Source organism: Sinocyclocheilus grahami, unplaced genomic scaffold (assembly GCF_001515645.1).
Source record: "Sinocyclocheilus grahami isolate Dianchi unplaced genomic scaffold, SAMN03320097.WGS_v1.1 scaffold501.1, whole genome shotgun sequence".
Classification (NCBI taxonomy): Eukaryota; Metazoa; Chordata; class Actinopteri; order Cypriniformes; family Cyprinidae; genus Sinocyclocheilus; species Sinocyclocheilus grahami.
In genome coordinates this window covers 732,650-756,021 of record NW_015505680.1, presented here as the reverse complement: position 1 = coordinate 756,021, position 23,372 = coordinate 732,650, and the positions used below count along the sequence as shown (strand labels likewise).

At 35.2% G+C, this 23,372-nt stretch overlaps 4 protein-coding genes across 7 annotated transcripts in view; 3 read left to right on the top strand and 1 right to left on the bottom strand.

Moving 5' to 3' along the window:
* The window catches only part of LOC107554440 (RNA-binding protein Musashi homolog 1), a 17,435-nt gene extending 12,042 nt beyond the window's left edge, over positions 1–5,393 (top strand). Inside the window, exons 7-14 of one of the 4 annotated variants that reach the window (XM_016236943.1) lie at positions 282–330; positions 1,550–1,632; positions 1,720–1,837; positions 2,142–2,222; positions 3,236–3,292; positions 3,580–3,642; positions 3,814–3,947; positions 4,518–5,393. In XM_016236943.1, coding sequence (XP_016092429.1) covers positions 282–330; positions 1,550–1,632; positions 1,720–1,837; positions 2,142–2,222; positions 3,236–3,292; positions 3,580–3,642; positions 3,814–3,947; positions 4,518–4,559 — 627 coding nt within the window. In that variant the 3' untranslated portion in view covers positions 4,560–5,393. Of the gene's footprint in view, positions 1–281; positions 331–1,549; positions 1,633–1,719; positions 1,838–2,141; positions 2,223–3,235; positions 3,293–3,579; positions 3,643–3,792; positions 3,948–4,517 lie in introns of all 4 variants that reach the window. The other 3 variants (XM_016236941.1, XM_016236945.1, XM_016236944.1) reach the window with 3 other exon arrangements.
* A 1,660-nt stretch (positions 5,394–7,053) lies between these two features.
* LOC107554402 (transmembrane and immunoglobulin domain-containing protein 2-like) lies at positions 7,054–8,822 on the bottom strand. Its single transcript, XM_016236890.1, has 6 exons — positions 8,697–8,822; positions 8,243–8,587; positions 7,979–8,107; positions 7,794–7,831; positions 7,566–7,667; positions 7,054–7,152 (listed from the first exon to the last, which is right to left on the bottom strand). Exons 1-6 carry the CDS (start codon positions 8,743–8,745, stop codon positions 7,054–7,056), a joined length of 762 nt encoding a protein of 253 aa, XP_016092376.1. The 5' UTR covers positions 8,746–8,822.
* A 2,161-nt stretch (positions 8,823–10,983) lies between these two features.
* Positions 10,984–15,393, top strand: LOC107554413 (transmembrane protein 233). Its single transcript, XM_016236902.1, has 3 exons — positions 10,984–11,361; positions 13,958–14,092; positions 14,943–15,393. The coding sequence occupies exons 1-3, from the start codon at positions 11,170–11,172 to the stop codon at positions 14,952–14,954; spliced, it is 339 nt and encodes a 112-aa protein (XP_016092388.1). The 5' UTR covers positions 10,984–11,169; the 3' UTR covers positions 14,955–15,393.
* A 3,646-nt stretch (positions 15,394–19,039) lies between these two features.
* prkab1b (protein kinase, AMP-activated, beta 1 non-catalytic subunit, b) overlaps positions 19,040–23,372 on the top strand; it is an 8,400-nt gene continuing 4,067 nt past the window's right edge. The window contains exons 1-3 of the mRNA XM_016236938.1: positions 19,040–19,180; positions 20,674–20,818; positions 20,947–21,098. Coding sequence (XP_016092424.1) covers positions 20,678–20,818; positions 20,947–21,098 — 293 coding nt within the window. The 5' untranslated portion in view covers positions 19,040–19,180; positions 20,674–20,677. The remainder of the gene's footprint in view (positions 19,181–20,673; positions 20,819–20,946; positions 21,099–23,372) is intronic.

Genomic DNA, 23,372 nt, shown 5'->3' with positions numbered 1-23,372 from the left:
GGGGGGGACATTGATGACTCATCCTGCACTTCCCATATTGTTATCCAATCAAAAGCCCCTAATATCAGCTGAAACTGACCATCATGTAGCATATTATGATTCATGGGTGTGACTTAGCTAAAGCATATTGGCCATTTACAAAAAAAGAGACATGTCCTATATATAAGTCCCCCCAACCATCCTGTTTCAGTAGGATATACGTCATCACAAGATTGAGAACTGTGACTAATGCTAGATAACAAATAATAAATGCATGTAATCTCTCTCTTCCTGTCCTACAGGTGGATGACGCCATGCTTATGTTTGACAAAACCACCAACAGGCACAGAGGTAAATTTCCCTTTCTCTTTATTTCATTAAATAACTGTGCACATCAATGGCAGCCGTTCTCCCGTTTGTTCCTTCCTTCCTAAACCTGGTCCGTCTCCGTCTCCTCTCCATGGCCCTCCATCCTGTACTCTGTAGGATAAGCGGTAGGTGAGGAGAGAGATTGAGTAATTAGTGTGTTCGTTAATCAGGGTTTAGGCTAAAACCTCGTTAAGCGCCCTTGCCGGTTCGACAGCACATCGATTATGACCGTTTGCATGGCTTTACCGCTTTTTCATTGAAAAAACAAAACTAGCAGCACATCTTTTTGTTGAGAAAATCTAGCACTGTTTACAGAGACAGAGTGGATGCCTGTATGACTTCAATGGTTTAATATATATTACAGTTCATCGGAAATCTGATGACCTCTCAAAACGGAGAGGTTACAGGCACAGGGGAAAAGGACATGAAGTTACTTTTTACAGATATGTAGAGAAGTCTAAACGCCTGTGACCACAATCTGGGATCATTTAAATGTTAATATAAACAGGGGGGGGAAATGGATTTTGACATTTTAAAACAAGTCAATGTTATGATTCTGCCCTAAGCAAAGTGCCAATGATTGTGTGATTTTATTTTATTTTTTGGTGACACACACATTCTGTCATTTATGTACACTACCATTCAAAAGTTCAGGGGTCAGTACAATAAATAAATTATTTAATTTGATTCAATAAGGATTTGTAATCTTCATTTTTTCATTTATAATAGCATAAGAGACTTCTTTCAAAAACATGGTGGTGTGCTACATAAATCATTTTTAAACTAAACATTTTCACTCAAATTGATATGCTGTTAATGTAATTTGTAATAGAAGCATTTTCATTATTGTTCTCAGATTTTGGACCCCATTTTATCCCTAAATAAAAAGTATCCTGGTTGTACCATGGTACAGTGATTATATAAGATGCTAATGGTACATTAATGCATACCATGGTACATGTCCAAAAAAACACTGTAGTGTTACAATCATGGTACTTTTTAGTGGTCACAATCATTCTGGTATTTATTGAACAAGGTCAATGAGAAGGGAAGTAGAATTCATTGGCTTTTATTTGACAGTTTCGTCTCACCTGAAGTTGAACTGAAGTACCTGAACTTTAGACATTGTTTATAATGATGGCTGAAGTGGAAATCCAAATGTAAACTGCGGGCTGAGTGTCTGGACTCTTTCTTTGCTCAGGGTTTGGATTTGTGACCTTCGAGAATGAAGATGTGGTGGAGAAAGTCTGTGAGATCCACTTCCACGAAATCAACAACAAGATGGTGAGAATTCTTATGCTGAGACACCGTTTCAGACACACTGCTAAAACTTGTGTTTGACTGACTGATATCTTCCCTTTCCATTCACAGGTGGAGTGTAAGAAAGCCCAGCCCAAGGAAGTGATGTCACCTACAGGCTCTTCAAGAGGTCGTGCGCGTGTCATGCCCTATGGGATGGACGCCTTCATGCTTGGCATAGGAATGCTGGGTAAGTGTGTAGCTTTTAACTGCTGATCACAAGGATGATTAGAACTCAAAGCATAGAATGGACTCTTCTGCCCTCTGCTGTTGAAAAGTGCCGTAAAATTCATACTGAAGACACAAATGCTATACTTTCATTCTACTATATTGACTAATATTGTTTTAACATGAATTACCAGATAACTGTTAATAATATTAAATACTATTCAAATTAAATATTCTTTTTATAATACAAAATATTATATATTATTGTTATTTACTCAAAATACTTTATGAGTAGACATTAATTGGTGTCATATTTTTTTCCCAAGGTTATCCAGGGTTCCAGGCAGCAACATATGCGAGTCGCAGCTATACTAGTCTGACCCCAGGATACACATATCAGTTCCCTGGTAAGACTCAATGTCCGGCTCATGCATTCTGTAGACCTTTCCACATATTGGTTCACTGGGATTAACTCTTTCCTGGGATACGTTTTTGCAAACACAGTATTATCAAATATTGGGTTTTTGAGTCAGAAGTGATTGTTTATTAGATTATAATTGTATATGCGCAAATCAGTATATACTTAAGTGGTTGTCAGATACAAGTTGCTAACATTAAGCAACATAACAACTACAGGTGCATCTCAATAAATTAAGAGTTGAATTACTGAAATAAATTAACTTTTCCACGACATTCTAATTTATTGAGATGCACCTGTAGTTGCTAAATATGCTTTTGAACATTATCTGGCATTCCTGGTGAAACATTTGATGCCACCCAATTTCCATATGCACATACATATGCAAGTAATACACTAATAGTAATCAAAAATGGAAATTCTACATTTGTGCTTAGATTTTATGAGTAAAACCACATATATTCGATTATACTGTATGTACATTACCACTCTGATTCTGAGACTGATTTTTAAATGTTTTTTATGGAAGTCTTTAATGCTCACCGAGGCTGCATTTATGTGATAAAATAAAAACAGTAATAATGTGAAATAATATTACAATTTTAAATAACTGTTTTCTATTTGAATATATTTTCAAATGTAATTTATTCCTGTGATGCAAAGCTTAATTTCCAGCATCATTACTCCAGTCTTCAGTGTCACATGATCCTTCAGAAATCATTCTAATGTGCTGATTTGATGCTCAAGAAACATTTCTTATTATTGTCAGTGTTGAAAACAGTTGTGCTGCTCAATAGTTTTGTGGAAATCTGTGCATTTCAATCAGTCATTTACACACAAAAAAGAAACCCATGGCTGCTTGTAAATCTCAGAGAGGCCGTCTAAGACTGTCTTTCTAGGTGTCTTGCCACTCATAGGCCCTGTAGTGCTTGTCCATGTGTGTAGTGTGAACAGCTCTTGTGTGTATGTTTAAACAGCTTTCTGTGTTTATCTCTATTCTAGAATTCCACTTAGAGAGGACCCCCCTTCTGACATCACCCCACCCCGCTGAGCTCACAGGTTAGTTCCTCTATGAGCATTACAAGCAGCTATTGTACACGGCAGCCGCTCGCCATATTCCAGTACACAGCATAGTGTGATCTGAATACTGTCAGCTTACTTTGTGACAACACCACCCAGGAAATCCTGCATAACAGCTTACAGGCATTACCACACATTATCAGAGCATCATTTCTTACTCAGTATGATGCAAGCACTTTTCCCACTGCTTTCGTACTGCTTGGTACTGATTAAGTTCTCTTTCCTGTTTGTTTGATTGTTCTGCGTGTATGCGGATGTTTTCGTAGCCATTCCTCTAACGGCGTACAACCCCATGGCGGCAGCCGCAGCAGCAGCAGCTGTGGTCAGAGGTGCGAGAATTTTGTTTTTTCTACATCCCACACACGACCCATGCTCAGCAAATGAGAGCTCACACCCCAATGGCTGGCCTATATAGCTTTAAGATTCCCTGTTAATGAAAAGTGGTTAAGACATTGTGGAATTTCATGTTGATTTTTTAGGCTCAACTCCTTCTCGCACAGCTGGGTTTTTAGGTACCAGCAGCCCTGGGCCGATGGCAGACCTGTATGGAACGGCCACTCAGGACTCAGCCATCAGTAGCTATATCAGCGCTGCAAGTCCCGCTCCCAGCACTGGATTCAGCCACAGCCTTGGGGTGAGTCAGCAACATGCAGTGTTGATACTGTTAACTAAAACTAATACTATTAAAATATTGAAATAAATCTGACATGTATACTAAAAGTAAAAATGAGAAATGTTGCTTTGGCAACTAACTTAAAAATCACTAAGTTGAAGTACTCAAATTACTCAAATTAAAACTTAAATTAAAAAAATTAATCAAAGCTAAACAGAAGTATTAAACAATAATAATAATGATAAAATTACTAATACTTAAACTATATTTAAAATGAAAACTGAAAATATAAAAAAGCTAACTCAAAATATTAACAAATTCAAAAAAATAAACTTAATGAGTCTCGTGAATTCATAATTCACAAAAAAAGTAATTACAAACATGATTTGTACATCTGAATCGTACATCTGAATTGCATTTTTTAATGTATTTTTTTTATTTAACAAAGCGCCATGTCATTGATTGAGAAAATCTGATGACCACAATGAATTTAATAAATAATTGAACTTTAAGTAAGTAAAAATAATCATGTTTTTCCTGTGAATTCCTTCATGCTGCATTAAAATTAATGCCTTATTTTTACTTTTACAGGGCCCTCTGATTGCTACAGCATTTACTAACGGCTATCATTGAAATGAGTGACAGGTACAATAGTATTCATGGTTCTGACGTCTTCCCTACATCTTAAGGAAGGATTTTTGAAGTATGTGGTGATCTCAATCGAATATAATGGATGCACTCTACGTGCCGCAGGGTTTTATTCTTTTATCAAGCTCTCTGACTTTGAATGGTTTTGGATGAAATGAATCAACCTTAAACTGATGGAATGTCAGTTGCAACACTATTAATGTGATATTTCCTGTTTTATGAGTTACTGTCATATCAGTCTCTAAACTAACCTCCTGCTCCTCTTATATAGAGCTAAACCTGTAAATAATTAGTTCATTTCTCCATTTAAAATGCTAACAACTTAAGTGTATTTTTTGTCTTAGTTTTATGTTTTTGATCTCTCAGTCCTTGTTCAAAGTTTTGTCTTTTTTGTGATGACTATGTACATGTAGGTATGTAACTGTAGAAAAGCCTTTTCTTTTTAACAGCATAAGAGCAATAATCTGTCAAAACTATGTGAATCTTTGTAGCGTATTTAAAAGACTAAATCACTTTCAGACATTTGGTACATTTTCTACTGAAGAATATAGTGTGATGGGATGTCAAAATGTATATTTTGTTAGTTTTGCAACTGGATTTATTACATAGATCATGAAAATAGCAGTAATTATAAGGAGAACATACTTCTCAGACTTAGATTCGACCTTGTTTGTGTAAAATATTGTACATACTATCTTTTTGATCTGGTGAGATCTGTCGGCTTGATTAAGAGAGCTTTTTATGCTCAAGAACGCAAACACATGATATTGTGTGACCAAAAATGCTTTTTTCCCCCCATGATTTGATGAACTTGAACTTTTTGTTTTATTTTGTTCAGTGTTTTTTGTGACAGAAGCCAATGTGAACGATGCTACTGTTGAGTGAATGTTTGTTCGAGAGTGAATGCATGTCTGGTGTTGTCGTGATCTAATGTATTATCTTCAGTAAGATGATTTAAAATGTGAATTGTAACCCCTATTTCCATGCTGTTATGTTGCTTTTACCAAGTTTATATCTATAACACAATTCCTTTCATCTCTTTTAGAGGTTTAAAGTGTTGTAATAATTGGAATATAAATGTCCTTCAATTAACTGAAGATTCTGGTACTGGTGGAAAAAAAGTAGCAACACTAATATAACACTTTTTATGAAGTAAACAGGATGGCTGTTATTAATTGAAAGTTTTAATGTTTCTTGTTTGAAGCTTAAATAAAAAAAATTCAAAGTCAATTTGGAAATACAAATTCAATTATTTCACATTTCAAAACTCCTACATGATTTAAATCTGCGTGCATGACTCACTTTACACCAGAAGATGCCTGTTAATTTTTTTAGCCTTTTTTTTATTCACATGTGGGTTCAGGGCATGTCAAATAGCCCACAGTATGTTATTGATTCTGTCTTCTGAAAGCGCACACTCAACACCCCCACACAGAAATCTGTATTCAAGGGACATTTGTGAAAATACATTGAAACTAGAGATTTTGGTCAGGTTGAAACAGGGTTATCTTATTGTTGAAGCACGTCATATGACTAGGGCTTTTACCGTTAAGTCGCTAAATGGGGTTGCGTAGGCGGTAACACGTATTAGTCTTTTTCGATAAACATCTCTTTTCTGACAATTAAACAGTTTATTTTTTGTCATCTTCTTGTATGACGCTTATTGCTACAAAACTTGCTATAAACACTGTACAAAGTGGTAACCTAAAATTGTTAACTTGAAAAGCAATTTTTACCTCATAAAAATTAGTTTTGTTGGTATAAATTAATTGTCGGTTGATTTAGTGATGTTAAATAATGTTTTTGATTTGAATAAAACCAGATAATTTAGATGTAACCAGTTAATTTAGATGTTAACATTTTCAGGTTAACATCTTTTTAGTGTGATATGAAAAACAAAATAGAATAAAACTTTGCATATTGCTGTAGCCACCACACATTATAATTTCTCTCTTTCTAAATAGAATTTTAACAATTGCAGTCTAATTCCTATGTACACACACAATCATTTTGAAAGTTTCTTTTCAGTGCACTTATAAAATAAAAACACTGGCAGATAAACCACTGGCAAAACATAATTTTGCTATTCCATTACGCTGCATATCAGTTTGACACTCACCTTTTAATCAGTACAATAAAAATAAGTTCAAGCGTCACTATTTAACCCTAACCTGATCACTCAAAAGACACACAAAAAATCTTTGAAATAATTTTATCTTAAAAATATACATGCAGTTTGAACACAATACAGCTTCAAATAGACTCAAATGTGAGCCACAGCATTTAACAATTCAGTCTTCATGAACACTGCATGAAAAAACACAAACGGCTGGAAACTATATAAATGTATTTACAGGAAAAACCTTCACAAAACTGGGCCAAACAGGAACAGAAGTTTGAAGTGCCATTAAAAGAGGGAATGGCACCCTATCTCATATGCAAGGTGAAATTTCTTTTATTAAATTCAGGCAAATAATGCTTAACCTTCATCCTTTGGTCCTTTCTTTAAGTGGACCTCAGAGTATGTCACTGAATCCTCTGTGCAGGTCACTGAAATAAGTGCCATAGCCGGACAATTCTGAAAAACAAGTCATAACATGATATAATAATTGCATCTGGTTCCATACACTATAAAAAATGATATGATCAGTAAGTCGTGACAACTTATGTTACATTACTTTAACTCATCAAAATAAGTTGAGCAATTACAACTTTTTTATAAGTTATATGAAGTCCAACTTGATTTCATGTCAGTTTAATGTAATTTAAGTTGAAATGACTTGCACAACCAAGTTGAGTATACTCAAATTTGAACTTAAGTTTTTTTCAGTTGAAATAGGTGGAATCTTTTTTTTTTTTTTTGCAATGTATTAAGTGCGAATGAAAAAAAAATTCTCCATTTGCTTACTAAATTGTTAACATAACATGTAACAAATAACGGCATGATTTGAATACGACAGACTACTAAAGGCTCTTGATGGGCAAATTTACCTCTTTTCTTGATTTTACACTGTCTCGAGGAATGTTTAATGCTGCATAAACAACATGAGTTTGCTGAGCGTCTGGACAGGGTGATCCACGGGTAACGTCAACCTGAGAGTGAAATAATAAATTGAAAAATACTATATTACTTTTCTGAAAGACCATTAGCCTTGCCAATATTCAGAATCAATCAATCAATCAAATAAACAAACAAACAAATAAATAAACATCACTTACTAGGGCTTCTTTTGCTCTAGATTCTATTCTGCAGTGTCCTAGATTAAAAAAGAAATCAGCATGTTAAACTTTATAGTCACTTGAATTTAGTTTATTTAAAAATGTAATAGTTCTTCAAATCTCAAGCACACTGTGATAAACCCATAAACATTCAAGTTTAAAAGAAATTTCACAATTTTTCTTGCCTTTATAATGTGTGTGAATAACACAGACAATGCAGATGATCAGCAAAACAAAGCCCAAGCCTGAAAGCACTGACCACATCACTGTGTTCATTGTGAGAGTTTGTGTTGTCACTGTTGTTGAATTAGGCACTACAATTGTTGTGAGAGAGAGGTATAAACGGTCATCATTTGGATTATTCATTTAAGTACCAAAAATGTGTAGAGTGCATTGACTGTCCTTAAAAAAATGGAATGAAAATAAAGCAAGTAAAGAATAAAGCTCACCCACATATACATGCGTCCCATTTCCAAGTTCAGCAGGTTCAAGTGTAGGTAAATCCACAAATGCTGTGCAGTAATAGATGCCACTATGATTTAGATTCACCGACAGCAGCTGCAGTGTTGCATTAATTCTCCCAGATCCATTTACAGGCGATCTATGGTAAGACGTTGTACTGTTCGGTACAGTTTGATTATCTTGGCACCACTTCACCATGATTCTTTCCACGTGTGAATCAGCTTTAATGTGACAGGTGATGATGACATCTGTGCCTTCTTTTGCTGTTATCTCAGGAATTTGCCACACAGATATGCCCAGATTTGGCAAAGATACATCTCCAGGGACGAGACCTGTGAGAAAGCAGCAAAAAAATAAAGCAATTCATTTGTTTAATTGCATCAAGCTATTGACCTTATGTCAATAATATGTTGTTATCAAGGAGGAAAAGGACGATATTACCTGTGAACCAGATGGTTACGAAGAGAGTAGAGAGACTGGTGCGTGTCATTTTATCTATAAGCTACTACAGAGATAGTGGGTTTCTCACGTTAGCAGAGGCAGGTGTTTTTCATTTTCCTGTGTGGTGTATCCTGCCGTTTGAAACAAAGCATCACCTTATCAGCATAAACTCACACGCTACGGTGACACCCACAGACAGGCAAACTGGGCTCACATTACAGCATTTTCACTTTTTATCTGTTAAGTCAATGACGTCATTAACTCATTTCTGTCAAATCTACATTCGTTTAGCAAATCTATACATTTTTAATTTATTCAAAATACATTCAAATGCAATTCATACATACAAAATCTTCAATTCTTGAAAAGAAGAAAATTGTGGCCTTATGTCTCACACGGGACAAAGAGTATTAAGCAAGTAATTCAGGTTGTAAAATGCAATGTGGTGTACCTCTCCTTTATTTATATTTATAATGCATGATATCTCTGTAATACATTATATATACAGTGGGTACGGAAAGTATTCAGACCCCCTTAAATTTTCACTCTTTGTTATATTGCAGCCATTTGCTAAAATCATTTAAGTTATTTTTTTTTCCTCATTAATGTACACACAGCACCCCATATTGACAGAAAAACACAGAATTGTTGACATTTTTGCAGATTTATTAAAAAAGAAAAACTGAAATATCACATGGTCCTAAGTATTCAGACCCTTTGCTGTGACACTCATATATTTAACTCAGGTGCTGTCCATTTCTTCTGATCATCCTTGAGATGGTTCTACACCTTCATTTGAGTCCAGCTGTGTTTGATTATACTGATTGGACTTGATTAGGAAAGCCACACACCTGTCTATATAAGACCTTACAGCTCACAGTGCATGTCAGAGCAAAATGCTGAAAGGTATATCCAAGTTCTAGAACAACATATGCTCCCATCCAGACGTCGTCTCTTTCAGGGAAGACCTTGCATTTTCCAACATGACAATGCCAGACCACATACTGCATCAATTACAACATCATGGCTGCGTAGAAGGATCCGGGTACTGAAATGGCCAGCCTGCAGTCCAGATCTTTCACCCATAGAAAACATTTGGTGCATCATAAAGAGGAAGATGCGACAAAGAAGACCTAAGACAGTTGAGCAACTAGAAGCCTGTATTAGACAAGAATGGGACAACATTCCTATTCCTAAACTTGAGCAACTTGTCTCCTCAGTCCCCAGACGTTTGCAGACTGTTATAAAAAGAAGAGGGGATGCCACACAGTGGTAAACATGGCCTTGTCCCAACTTTTTTGAGATGTGTTGATGCCATGAAATTTAAAATCAACTTATTTTTCCCTTAAAATTATACATTTTCTCAGTTTAAACATTTGATATGTCATCTATGTTGTATTAATAAATAAATATTAATTTATTTGAATAAAATATTGAAATTTAAAACTTCCACATCATTGCATTCTGTTTTTATTCACAATTTGTACAGTGTCCCAACTTTTTTGGAATCTGATTTGTATATAAATAATTTTAGATTAAGATGTGTGCAAGTTGTAAAGAAAATGTGTTACTTTTTACTTGATGGTTGCACCACATGATACTTTTAGTCATTAAATTTAGACTTATGTTGTTATTTAAACCATATGGAAACAACTATAAAAAGTTCATGTCAAAATAACCATATTTTTAGAACGTTTGGCTACACATTTTGAGGTGTCCTTGTTACAGTGTAATTATACGCTTAAGTACTGAGTATTAATTAAGTACATGTACTTACTATAGGGTTATGGTTGCATGTAATTATGCATAATTTACTGTTATTACTATAAGTACATGTAACGTGTAACAAGAACACTGTAAAATAACGTTTTACCAAAGTTACAGACTTTTACACTATATCATCCAGTGCACTATTGTGCATATGTAATGTGTGATACAGCCTTTATTCTCTATGCTGTGCTGTTTGCGCCGCCCTCACTTGCAGTACTATGCAAAAACCGTGGGAAAATTGCCAGTGTTCATTTCTTGGCAGCCTTGTAATGTGATTTTGGGGCCATTATCCATATGGCTGTATCAGTTGTAACTTCAACACTCCCTTCTCCCTTTGTCAGATAATGGTAATATGGGCAAGTAGACAGGCTTTTTTTTCTCTGCTTGCCTCTCCTCTTACATCTTACATTGCTTCAGCGTCCTGCACACATTCTCTCTCTCTCCCTCTCTGAAGTGGGATAGTGTTCAGCCCGGGTGGTAATTAGGTCATAAGCCATCTCTGACTCACTCAACATCTCATCCATCGCCTTTCACACTTACCTAGTCATCTGACATCCCCCATGAGTGTCTTCATGAGCTCTTGCCTTCTTGTTTCTCCTCCAGTCTTCCATTCAGTTTCCTGATCTTCTCCACACGGCTCTTGTAAATGTTCTCACCATCTCCTGCTCCTTCTTAACTCTGCACCGCTTGACACTCCTGCATCATGAGTCCTGGTCTTCAGCGGTCGGATGGAAAGACAAACCACTCTATCGATGGGAGTTCGGACCACAGTTTTGGAAGGTGTGCTGAGGCGCAGGGGGCACCACCACTGAGAAATTACATTGTTTTGACTATTTTCACTTGCTTTTGTCCAGCGTGGCCTATTAACATTGTAGCATTGGTCTTTTCTCTAATGGTGAGTAGAAAAGACTATAGTTTTTTTGTTATTATTGAGTGTATCTACCTGGACAGTTGCAAAAATGGAAATTCTGTCATAATTTGTTCACCTTCATGTCCAATCAAACCTGAATGACTTTCTTTCTCTTGTGGAACATAAAAGAAGATATTTTGAGAATTTTTCTGTCCAGACAATGGAAGTCAATGGTGACCAAAAAACTGTTTGCTTACTAACATTCTTCAAAATACCTTCTTTTGTGTTTTGCAGAAGAACGGTCATATAGTACAGGTTTGCAGTGACATGAGAGTAAACAATGACAGAATGTTCATTTTTGGGTGAACTATCCCTTTAAATCAAATCCTTAACTGAGGATATAGATCACGATGTGCAGTTTATCTTTGGTCTTATCTTTAGCTGCAGAGTGTTTTTCTGAAAAGGTATGTTTCTTGTGGGTTTATAGTTTTGCACTTGGCAGTGTGTTATACATGCGGCTTTGAAATCTGACTAAACGTAATGTTCTTATGATCCAGATAGACATATAAGTGTTATAAATAGACAGGCCTCAAGTATCTGTGCAGTTCATTATGTAGCACTTCCACACTTGCAAGCAAGACTGCATACACTCTCACACACGTCTCACACACACACACCCTTTCCCCTACACGAACATTCACACGGCAGCCTGTAGATGTGCTCACTTGCACAAGCCACGTGAAAGGTGGATGCTATGATGATGAACCTTCTCAGGCTATTGTTCTCAACCAATGCTTATATGAACAGGAATGTTTTTTCAGTGGTTTCCTACCTGACTTTTCACACCTTGACCTCAGAATGAGAGACACAGCTCTTACAGTCTGGCCACTAACATGTAATTCATTTTTTTAATGTCAATTAAAAAGAAAGTTACTTTTTCTATGAATTTAATATACAGTATATTAAAGAACAGTGTTTCTCATTCTTTTTTGTCTTATAGTATCTAAGGCCATGGCCTCATCAATACGGCTCAACATTAATATATTATATATATATATATCTTGTGATAACTGTAAATGTGGAGGCAAATACTTGAGGCCTGTGTGTATTATTAAAGCCATTAATATTATTAATTTAAGATAATATATAGTACACTTAAATGATGGTGTGTAAATAATAAATAAAAAGTATTTAAAAATAATTATAAATAATATTAATTCTGGAAAAATATGAAAATGTGTGTGTGTGTGTGTGTGTATAAATAGAACATTTGAATAACTGTATAAATTTAATACTGATATGTGTTATAAACAAAAAAATATATATATATATATATATATAATATTAATTATATAATTGAAATGTATTATAAACGTACACACACAAACATTTAAATAATTTTTAAATAATGTTATTTAAAGCTTTTAAACAGTAATAATTGTCATTATGGGTGAAAAACAGAAAATGAAAAACATTAGGTTAACGCTTAGTTTTTTTTATTATTAGTCTAATGACAACCTTAATATTTGTAAGTAATTTCTGCGTTACAGTTTTAAGCACTGCACCATAGGAATAAAGAATAATAATATGGGTATAAATGTAGCATATGATCATTTGTATATTTTCATTGGCATACATGTGATTCATCCGCATCATAAAAATGAATCATTTTCACCAGCTGCCCATTTCTGTCATACCATTCCCCTGCGTTCAGCAATCAAATCTGTGCTTTCAAATGCCACTACCAGACTAGAGGCTGAATGGGGTAAAGTGCAGGGGCTTGCTGTGGAGTGCAAAACCTCCAGTTTCAGGTTGACTCTGCCACTGTTAACACATTAAAACTTTAAGGCTCACTGACTACAGCAGCTGCAGACGCCACCACACCGCCTGTAAGAAACTAGAAGAGCATCACAAATCATGCAAACCAGCTTACTGCCCTCTGACACACAGGGGGGTTTTATGCACACTGTAACATTGTTAAAAGTGGTTAACACATAATGATTATCTTTACAACAGCAGAGATTTAATGCTTTTAAATATTTTTTTCTCTCACTAAACTTAATGTTCATACATGAAAAAAATATTTAATAATCCTTAAAACAAGATTTACTTGAGATTTACTTTCATATTTACTTAAAATACATAATATATTAAAACTATTGTATTTTTTTATGTTTTAAGCATACATTTCAAAACATTTAGTGATGTTTACCTCTAATAAAAAGTTTAGACCACCTGCTTTGTCTCAAATAATATCCAAACCCGAATAATTATGGTTTTAATATGCGAATCAGCTTAGTGAAGTCAGATCATCTCTGTCATCCCAGTAAATGTGATTTAGTGCGAGTGAGCTGTAAGTCCAAGGCTCAGTTTGCTGTCTGATCTTATTAAGAGAGATGAAATAAGGCTGGCATCTTCACTACGCCCCTCATTGCTGTCTGCTTTATGGGCCACATACTGAAGTCTAGTTTTCACTTAGAGACCTGTCACTAATGCTGCAATCCAAATATGTTTCAAATGTATTTTTAAATTAAGTAGAATTTCTGTATAGCCTCAATCAAATGAATCTCTTTGAGTTTTTCCAACCTGAAATTTTTTATTCTGTCAAATTGTGCCTATTCTCACCTATTCTCTCATTCAGTCTCAAAGCAGTTATGATGCAGAAGACTATGAAGGAGCTCAGCGGTTGGGGAGAAAGGCTCTTCACATGGGAATCGCTTCCCTAGTTATTGGCCTTGTGATCATAACGGTCTTCTGTGTTGTACACTTCACCACGGTACTCATTTGCACTAAGCTTTCTCAAATATATTGTAAATATGATTTGTTTAAGGAATAGTTCACGTAAAAATGAAAATTCAGTCATTATTCACTCATGCCTCAGCCTTTCCAAACCCGTATGAACTTTTGGAGAAAATCATAACCACTGTTTTCAGTATAATGACAGTGAAGGACTGGCCAAAAAAAAAAACACCATAAAAGTATTCTAAAAGTAGTTCTTATGACTCAAGTGCTATATTTCAAGTTTTCTAAAATTATATGATAGCTTTACATGAGAAACAGACTGAAATTTAACTCATTAATCACTGAAAATCCTGGAGTAACCATTAACGGAAGCTACAATGCCTACATTGTGAACAAAGTGTTCTTTTAAGTTGAATCTTTTATATTAATCAGTTGATTCTGTTCACAAAATCAGTGCAAATGGTTTGATAACAAATTGGACTGATCTGGTTTTCAGATTCACTCACTGCCTTGGCAGTCCAATTGCAGTGGTTAAAATTCAACTGGAGGGGGAAATTATCAGTGAACTCATCACACAAACCCTTTATGTGGCCTCATAAGATCACAAGAGATGTACTGACTACTTTTAGGGAGCTTTTTAAACTTTTTTGAGACTTGAAAACTCCTATTCCTATTTATTCACCAGATTTTCTCCACAAGAGAAAACTGTGTTTGGAACAACACGAGGAGTACTAAATTAAACTTATTTTTTGGGGTGAACTATTCCTTTCAATTATCAGTTGTAAATTATATTCTAACTTGCATGTTATTTAGGTAACATAATGTATGCATTGTGTTCTCATTTTGTGAGTAAATCTTTTCTACTTTTTATATCAACTAAACAGAATGCAATCTGATAGTGAAGAAACCAGTTTGACAGGAAGACTACACTGTAAATTGGCGGTGATCAGTTCCAGTGAACGCCAGAGGACACTGTGAGCTACACCCAGAACTTGGTTTCACTGTGGTGGCACCATGAGCTTGAACCATCCCAGGTTTATAAGTAATCAATATTTTCAAATGGAATGTATACGCGGGTCTGATTTGCTCAAAGCATGGCCAAGAATCCAAACTACAGAAATCTTACACTAAAAGTCACTTAATATTCATACCATCTCACAATGTTGTTTATTTCTGCAGGCAGTTCAACTGCATTTGTACGTCTGTATTTGCTGAGTATCATGACACATCAAATATTGTAAATGTGTAGTTTAGAGGTGTACATTGTATTTGTCCTAAAGCATACTAAAAGGATGCTTGCACCCAAATAGCTGATGCTTTTACAGAGAGAGAGAGAGAGAGAGAGAGAGAGAGAGAGAGGAAATTACAGGAAGTATACGATCATTTTTATGAATATGAATAAATATGAAATGTATGAACTGACTCAATACACTAAATTCACAAGTGTCTGTATCAGTTATATAATGGATTATAGCGGCTCTAGACATTCCCTCTCCACCTTTACACCCAATGTAATCTGCAGCGTTTGGAGTATTAAATATTATGATATGTAATATTATAGCCAGCTCTGGTTAAATATAGCTAAATCTGTCTCCAGTCTTGGCAATCAAAGCAAACAACTACTAGCTAAACATGCAATAGTATACTAGTGGTAGTATTTACTTTAAGTGTTTCATTGACTAGTTTTCAGTGTACTTCAATGTACGGGTGATTACAGTAATAGCAATCAGTGTGTCACTACCATCAATCTCACTTCAGTTACTAAATAATGTTTTTCCAAGATGTACTGGAGGAGGTCCGTCTCACTACTGTTGCCACCCAAGCCTGTGTTTATTGAAGTGTGCTTCGCAGAAACAGTTCCACTTATCTCAGGACCTCATTGCCAGTCATGTCATGACACTGCAAAACTGGACAGCCGTGAGAATGTCGCAAGCTTCTGATGAACATGTGTGGACTCTCGAACACAGCTGTCTCACTCCATCACAGGACACGCCCAATGGCACAGTCCCTATAAATAAATAAATAAAAAAGTAAATAAAATATGAAAATATATGAAAATATATATAAAATATATAAATATGATAATATATAATTCAAATATAAAAAATAAAATGACTACCAAAATATTTTAATAAAATGTCAAATTGTCCGTCTCACTACTGTTGCCACCCAAGCCTGTGTTTATTGAAGTGTGCTTCGCAGAAACAGTTCCACTTATCTCAGGACCTCATTGCCAGTCATGTCATGACACTGCAAAACTGGACAGCCGTGAGAATGTCGCAAGCTTCTGATGAACATGTGTGGACTCTCGAACACAGCTGTCTCACTCCATCACAGGACACGCCCAATGGCACAGTCCCTATAAATAAATAAATAAAAAAGTAAATAAAATATGAAAATATATGAAAATATATATAAAATATATAAATATGATAATATATAATTCAAATATAAAAAATAAAATGACTACCAAAATATTTTAATAAAATGTCAAATTAAATATAAAAATTATTTTAAAAACACTGTATATGCTGTTTTAACTAATATACTTCCTTTATTCTTTTAATTAAAGGGGTCATATGATGCGATTTCAATTGTTCCTTTCTCTTTGGAGTGTTACAAGCTCTTGGTGCATAAAGAAGATCTGTAAAGTTGCAAAGACTAAAGTCTCAAATCCAAAGAGATATTCTTTATAAAAGTTAAGAATCAGCCACGCCTACCTAAAACGGCTCGTTCTAACACGCCCCCACATACCTACGTCACGATGTGGGAAGATTTGCATAACGCCGCCAAAATGTTCACGCAAAGAAAGAAGGCGTAACTTTTATTCTCGCTGTAGTATTGTTGCTGCCACCTCCATGTCGTGAAGGCGCTGTGAAGAGGACGATATCTGCTTCGTCATGCCTAGAGCTGACCCGTGCTGGTTGCTGAGGAAATACTACAACTTTCCGCTGTGGATCGCCAGATAGGCTTTCACCGCTCACTCTAGGCCACCGTGTGTGACGCTGTGTTTTGTTGTGAAAGCAAAACTACTTTGTTTGGTCTTCCAAAAATGGACACGACTACAAATCAGTGGCTGAGTTGTATTTACAACACTGTTCCAGAACACTTCAACCCAAATATTCAGATGTGTGCAGCACATTTTATGGAGGACTGTTTCCTGATCCTGATAGAGTAGACTACAATGCCGGCTGTTCTGACTCATAGACTGTTAGTACGTTTTTTATATTTATTTTATATTTTTTATATTTAAAGAGAGTTTTTTGGGCAGTGTAGAGTAGGGCTTGTTGTTTGTCATTGTTTGGTTTTATGTTAACGTGGTGCGATGCAACGCAACGCGTAAAAAGACAATATACGTCATTATAATCCATAATTATGTCCCCACTGGATGCAACAAATGCCTCGTTTATAATGGGTTTTCATGTTTTTGTCTCGTCGCTCCGGCCGGACAGGGCATCATCACAATATGGTAAGGGGCGTAACATTTCTGTCACAAGCTTGAGGTATTCGGCCAATCACAACGCACTGGATAGCTGGCCAATCACAGCACACCTTGCTTTTCTTTTCTTTTTTTATTAATTGTATATGCTGAACAATTAACATTCAAAAGTATAACAAAAGGTTACAAACATGGTGTTCACGTTTTCTGGAAGAAAAAAAAAAACAAAAAACTAAAAAAAGAAAAGGGAAAGAAAAATAAATAAATAATAAGGAGGGTATACATCAAATAATCACAATAGAAAAGAGGAGTTTAGTTCTTTGAGCGTGTCCATAGTTCTGGTTGCTTTCCGATTTGACAGACCTTGAAGAGTTTCAAAATAAATCCTCAAATCAACTTTGAAGTGGGAGATACTTTCTGACCATTTACATTTGTGTATGTAAAACTTACCTAATAATATTAGAAGATTTAGCATAAACATTTGACTCTTATCAATATATTTTTTTATCAAATTAAAATATAACATCTCTTTTTCTTATATTAATTTTATATCCACTCAACATAGTAAATAAATATTCAAAATCAATCCAGAAAAATTGAACATACATACATTCAAAAAAAAAAGATGCAAAACAGTCTCTACATGCATTCCACAAAAAACACAGAATTCTAAGAGATCAGCTCTGTATCTCTTGAGAAACTGGTTAGTTGGATAAATTATGTATAATTTTAAAGTAAGCTTCACTAACTTTATTTGTGACACAGAATTTGTTATTATAAGTCCAAATCAATTTACAGTTGATACTCTCAAAATGGTTATTCCAGAAGTACTTACACCGAAGTGTTGCAGGGCAGTGAATCAAACATCTAAACAATGTATTATTACATTTTCTATCTTTGATATCAATACCGTTTAATAAGATCCCTTTTTTAAATGTTGATTGCTTAGATTCACTAAATCCCTTTAAAAGCCTCACAAATCCTGCTGGTAGATTGCATCAATTACAGTACTATATTCACGCGGAGGTATTGGAATACCAAATTTCTCTAAAAATTCAGTATATGTAAGTAAATATCCTTCATTGTTTATCAAGCACACCTTGCTTTTCAGACCGATGAGCTTTGTAAAAGGAGAAACAATCATGTACAGTATGTGGAAAATAATGTGTTTCTTTTGACCTTAAACCGCATAAACACATTTCATTACACCAAATACACAAAATAATGTTCTTTTTAGCAACATCATATGACCCCTTTAAAAAAAATCTAATGAAATGAAGCTGATGGTCTATATTTGGTTACTGTAATAAACTCCATTAGTGTACGCCAAAGTCAAAACCGCAGTTTTTACGTAGTTTATGAATAAGTAGCACATTTCTACATTGCATTTGTAGCTGATAAACATGTGACTATTTTATCAAAGTTTGAGATATACGTTACACACAGTGCAAACAATCACTGTGTTACAGCTACAGAAGAAACCAAATGTGTTCCAGTCTGTTTTTACAGTCTATGGTTCCAGCACCCACTGGTTTAACTGCACAGCGCGCTGGTTATTTCCCTTGTCCCGAGCAGCAGGCGGAAGAGGTGTGCTTAACATTTAACCTTTCTGTGAGGCAGCGTGAAAATGGCGTTATGAAAAGAAACATAGTCGCGGGCTACGGGCAAATAAAGTTTTCAGAGGTAAGATATTTAATCATAAGGGAAATTACCACAGTCCGAGATGAAAGGGAAATAGACTGTGGTCGTTTCTGTAGGCGAGACTTACACGCAAGAACGGCAACAAAGAAAAAACGATGCCAAAATACGAGCAAAGAAACAATAGACTAGTTTTTTTAACGTTACTTGTTTGGTATTTCTAGGTTATTCCGCTGTTGGATCGGCTGTGTGACTCCAAACTGCTAAAACAAACGCCGTGTAGGTATAAAATGTAGTTTAGGTGACTTCCAAAACAATTGTAAACCGCGGTCAAAGGTTAAGTTACTTCTTTAATCTTTAATTACATTGTTTGTGAACCGTATGCGTATTGTAACGACTTATTTTTAAGCAAATATCGTTTCAAATTCATGTAAATGCAAAGGTAACGTTAGTTTTTGGCCTCAATCTGTTGCATGTCGTCTCGTGGAACCTAAACTGTTCTTTGGCGCCTCTAGCTCATTTTTTTTTTTAGCTATACGTCGATTATCTGAAAAGGCTAAATAATAAGGTTCTTGCCATATTTGTCGTATGTGATCTATAAATCTTTGCTAAATTGATAAATAATGACTACTTCTTTTGTTGTACACTTACCTTCCAATACTACTAATCCCAAGCATGCTTTCGGTTGTTATGGTTACCAGGTGAAGGTCGCTAGCGTTTATTTAGAAATATAGTGGTGGGGGGGGGGATGAAAAGAACATCTGCGCTTCGGCCAACTTTTATAGTTACTTAAAACTTTGGAAATGCACTTTGGAAATCATTGTATGAAAAGAACATTATTATGGTACATCAAACATAAAAGGATAATTAACCCAAAAATGGACATTTACTCAAGTTGTTCCAAACCTGTATGAGTTTCTACTAAACACAAAAGAAGATCATTTGAAGAATCTTGGTGACCAAATAGTTGATGATAACCCAGATAGCACACCTCTGCAAGATGTCTGTTAAAGATCACTTCTTCTGGAAATCATCTGCTGTGTACAAACATCTGATAAACGTCTTTCAGACATCAGTTTTACATGCATTCTAAATCATAAACATCTTAAAGACGTCTTCTAAATGTCTATTTGACATCTGATAGGAAATGTCCTTTAGATGTATTGCAGATGAGCAGACACTCTAAAAAATACATCTTGCATACGTCAAACAGACATCTCCATGATGTATGTGCGAGATCAGGGACCATTTACTTTAATAGTATATATATATATATATATATATAGTCAGTGGCTATCATCAACTGGTGACCAACATTTAAAATATCCTCTTTTGTGTTAAGAACACAAAGAAAGAAGCTCATGCATTTGGACCATCTTGAGGGTGAGTAAATGACGACAGACATTTTTTGGGTGAACTATCTCTTTAAAAAAGAAGTTTTAATACCCTAAGCTTCATGTACTTATGAGTAAGATAAATTATGAAGAAAGCTCTTGTTCAGAATTGGAAGTCTCATTAACATGCATGTAAATAAGCAGCAGCATGGGCAACACCAGCAGTGAGAGAAGCGGAGCGGAGAAGACGCAACGGCGAGAGAGCCGTGGTAGCAAAGATGGTGCTCGACCCAAAATCCTAATGGACAGTGCGGAGGACGGAGACCTCTTCCAAACAGATGATGCCAAGGTGGTGTGGTTACAGTGAAATATTAACCTTGGAAACATGTTCCTTTACTCATTTATTGTGGCGATATCTCACTGCTCTGCTTCGATTAGCTGTACACACCTCATCCATCTTTCTGTCTGTCTTACTAGGAGTTTCTAGCCTGGCAACATGATCAGGAATCAGATACTAAAGCTCCGCCAGAGGAAAGGCCCACTGTGTTCCGCTGGAATGGTCCAGGAAAAGAGATTTACTTGTCTGGCTCCTTCAACAACTGGTCAAGCAAAATCCCCTTGAATAAAAGGTACGTTCTGACAGATCACTAGCACGACATGGTAGACTATGTTAGCACAAGAAACACAGCAGCAGGTATTTGCATTGTCTTAAAAACCATAGAGCTGAACATTCTACAAGGTGCAACAAGTCAGCTGGTCCTTGATAGTGGGTCTGTACAGATAGACTGACTCACAGACAGCAGGGGAAAATGAGAAGTTAATTGCAAATAGTAAAATGCATTTAAAGGAATATTCCATGTTTCATACATGTTAAGCTCAACTTAGCTCTTGTGGCACAATGCTGATTTGCACAAAAATGAATTTCAATGTGACAACATAATACCTAAAACCACAAATTGACTGTAAAATGGTGAGGTTTTAACATAAGTTCATGTACACTACTGTTCAAAAGTTTAGGGTTATTTTATTTAAGAAATAAATTTTATTCAGGAAGGAGGCATTCAATTAATCAAGCATGACAATAAAGACTTTTACATTAGCTGGTCCTTGATAGTGGGTCTGTACAGATAGACTGACTCACAGACAGCAGGGGAAAATGAGAAGTTAATTGCAAATAGTAAAATGCATTTAAAGGAATATTCCATGTTTCATACATGTTAAGCTCAACTTAGCTCTTGTGGCACAATGCTGATTTGCACAAAAATGAATTTCAATGTGACAACATAATACCTAAAACCACAAATTGACTGTAAAATGGTGAGGTTTTAACATAAGTTCATGTACACTACTGTTCAAAAGTTTAGGGTTATTTTATTTAAGAAATAAATAATTTTATTCAGGAAGGAGGCATTCAATTAATCAAGCATGACAATAAAGACTTTTACATTAAAAAAAAAACAATCTATTTCAAATAAATGCTGTTCTTCTGAACTTTGTATTCATTAAGGAATGCTGAAAAAAATCAGTTTCCACAAAAATATGAAGCTGCACATCTGATTTCAACATTGATAATAATAAGAAGTGTTTCTTGAGCAGCAAATCAGCATGAATGTTTTCTGAAGGATCATGTGACATTGAAGACTGGAGTAATGGCTGTTTTAATCAAATATATTAAAATAGAAAACAGTTCACAATATTACAGATCTCACAATATTAGTTTTTACTGCATTTTTTGGATCAAATAAATAACCCTAGTGAGCATATAAGAGACTTTCAAAAACACTGTAGAAAATCTTAGATTCCACACTTTTGAACAGTAGTTCAAATAAAATAAGCTTACATTTCTGCTTTTCAATCCTCAAATCGACCTGTTCAATCAGCCTGTTCACTTGCATTGTAAGTGAAATGATTTTGTGATGATTAAATTTGTGGCTTAACTGGAATTGAACCCAGAATATTTATTCAACCACATTATTGTACTTCTAGCTTCACAGATTTCAAAAGAGAAAAGAAAACACTTGCCATAGCTTTTGTTAATGTAGCATTAGGACACTCTGTCTAGGGCTGCACGATTAATCGAAATTCCACACTTTTGAACAGTAGTTCAAATAAAATAAGCTTACATTTCTGCTTTTCAATCCTCAAATCGACCTGTTCAATCAGCCTGTTCACTTGCATTGTAAGTGAAATGATTTTGTGATGATTAAATTTGTGGCTTAACTGGAATTGAACCCAGAATATTTATTCAACCACATTATTGTACTTCTTGCTTCACAGATTTCAAAAGAGAAAAGAAAACACTTGCCATAGCTTTTGTTAATGTAGCATTAGGACACTCTGTCTAGGGCTGCACGATTAATCGAAAGCGATTGTCGTGTGCATTTTGATAGTAATGTCGGTTCTGTAATCAGCAGGAAATCATCATCACGTGCTTTCAGATGGAGCAGCATTTACTACACATAGCCATAGTTCACTGACAAGTTACGCAAAAAAAATCGGAGACGATTTTATTACGCGATTATGAAATCGTTCACGATAATGACAGCTGTTTGCATAGCTTCTCAGTGAACTACGGCTCTGTGAAGTAAATGCTGCTCCATCTGAAAGCATGTGAAAATACCACATTTAATAACATATTTTTTACTCCAAACTCACTTCATAACGTCAGTCGAGTGTTTGAAATAAATCCTTCTGTGAGATGATGTGGCTTCTTACATAGAATAAGGCACGCAACATATTTCATAGTATTTAAGCAGTGATAAAGGCATTGCATTATATATATATATATACTTTATTTGAATGAAAATGATAATAAGAACTCAGATAAGCCGTATATTGCCATAGTCGTGTGTTTATTAGTCATGTTGAATCAATGAAAGCAGTTGAATCTTCTGTTTATTCAG

Excerpts from the sequence above, each read along its gene's own strand:
- LOC107554413 (XM_016236902.1), top strand. The coding sequence starts at position 11,170 with ATGAGTCCTGGTCTTCAGCGGTCGGATGGAAAGACAAACCACTCTATC. Across the intron at positions 11,362-13,957 it reads CATTGGTCTTTTCTCTAATG|TCTCAAAGCAGTTATGATGC; the intron begins GTGAGTAGAAAA and ends TCTCTCATTCAG.
- LOC107554402 (XM_016236890.1), bottom strand. The coding sequence starts at position 8,745 with ATGACACGCACCAGTCTCTCTACTCTCTTCGTAACCATCTGGTTCACA. Across the intron at positions 8,588-8,696 it reads CGTAACCATCTGGTTCACAG|GTCTCGTCCCTGGAGATGTA; the intron begins GTAATATCGTCC and ends GCTTTCTCACAG. Across the intron at positions 8,108-8,242 it reads TGGGACGCATGTATATGTGG|TGCCTAATTCAACAACAGTG; the intron begins GTGAGCTTTATT and ends CAACAATTGTAG.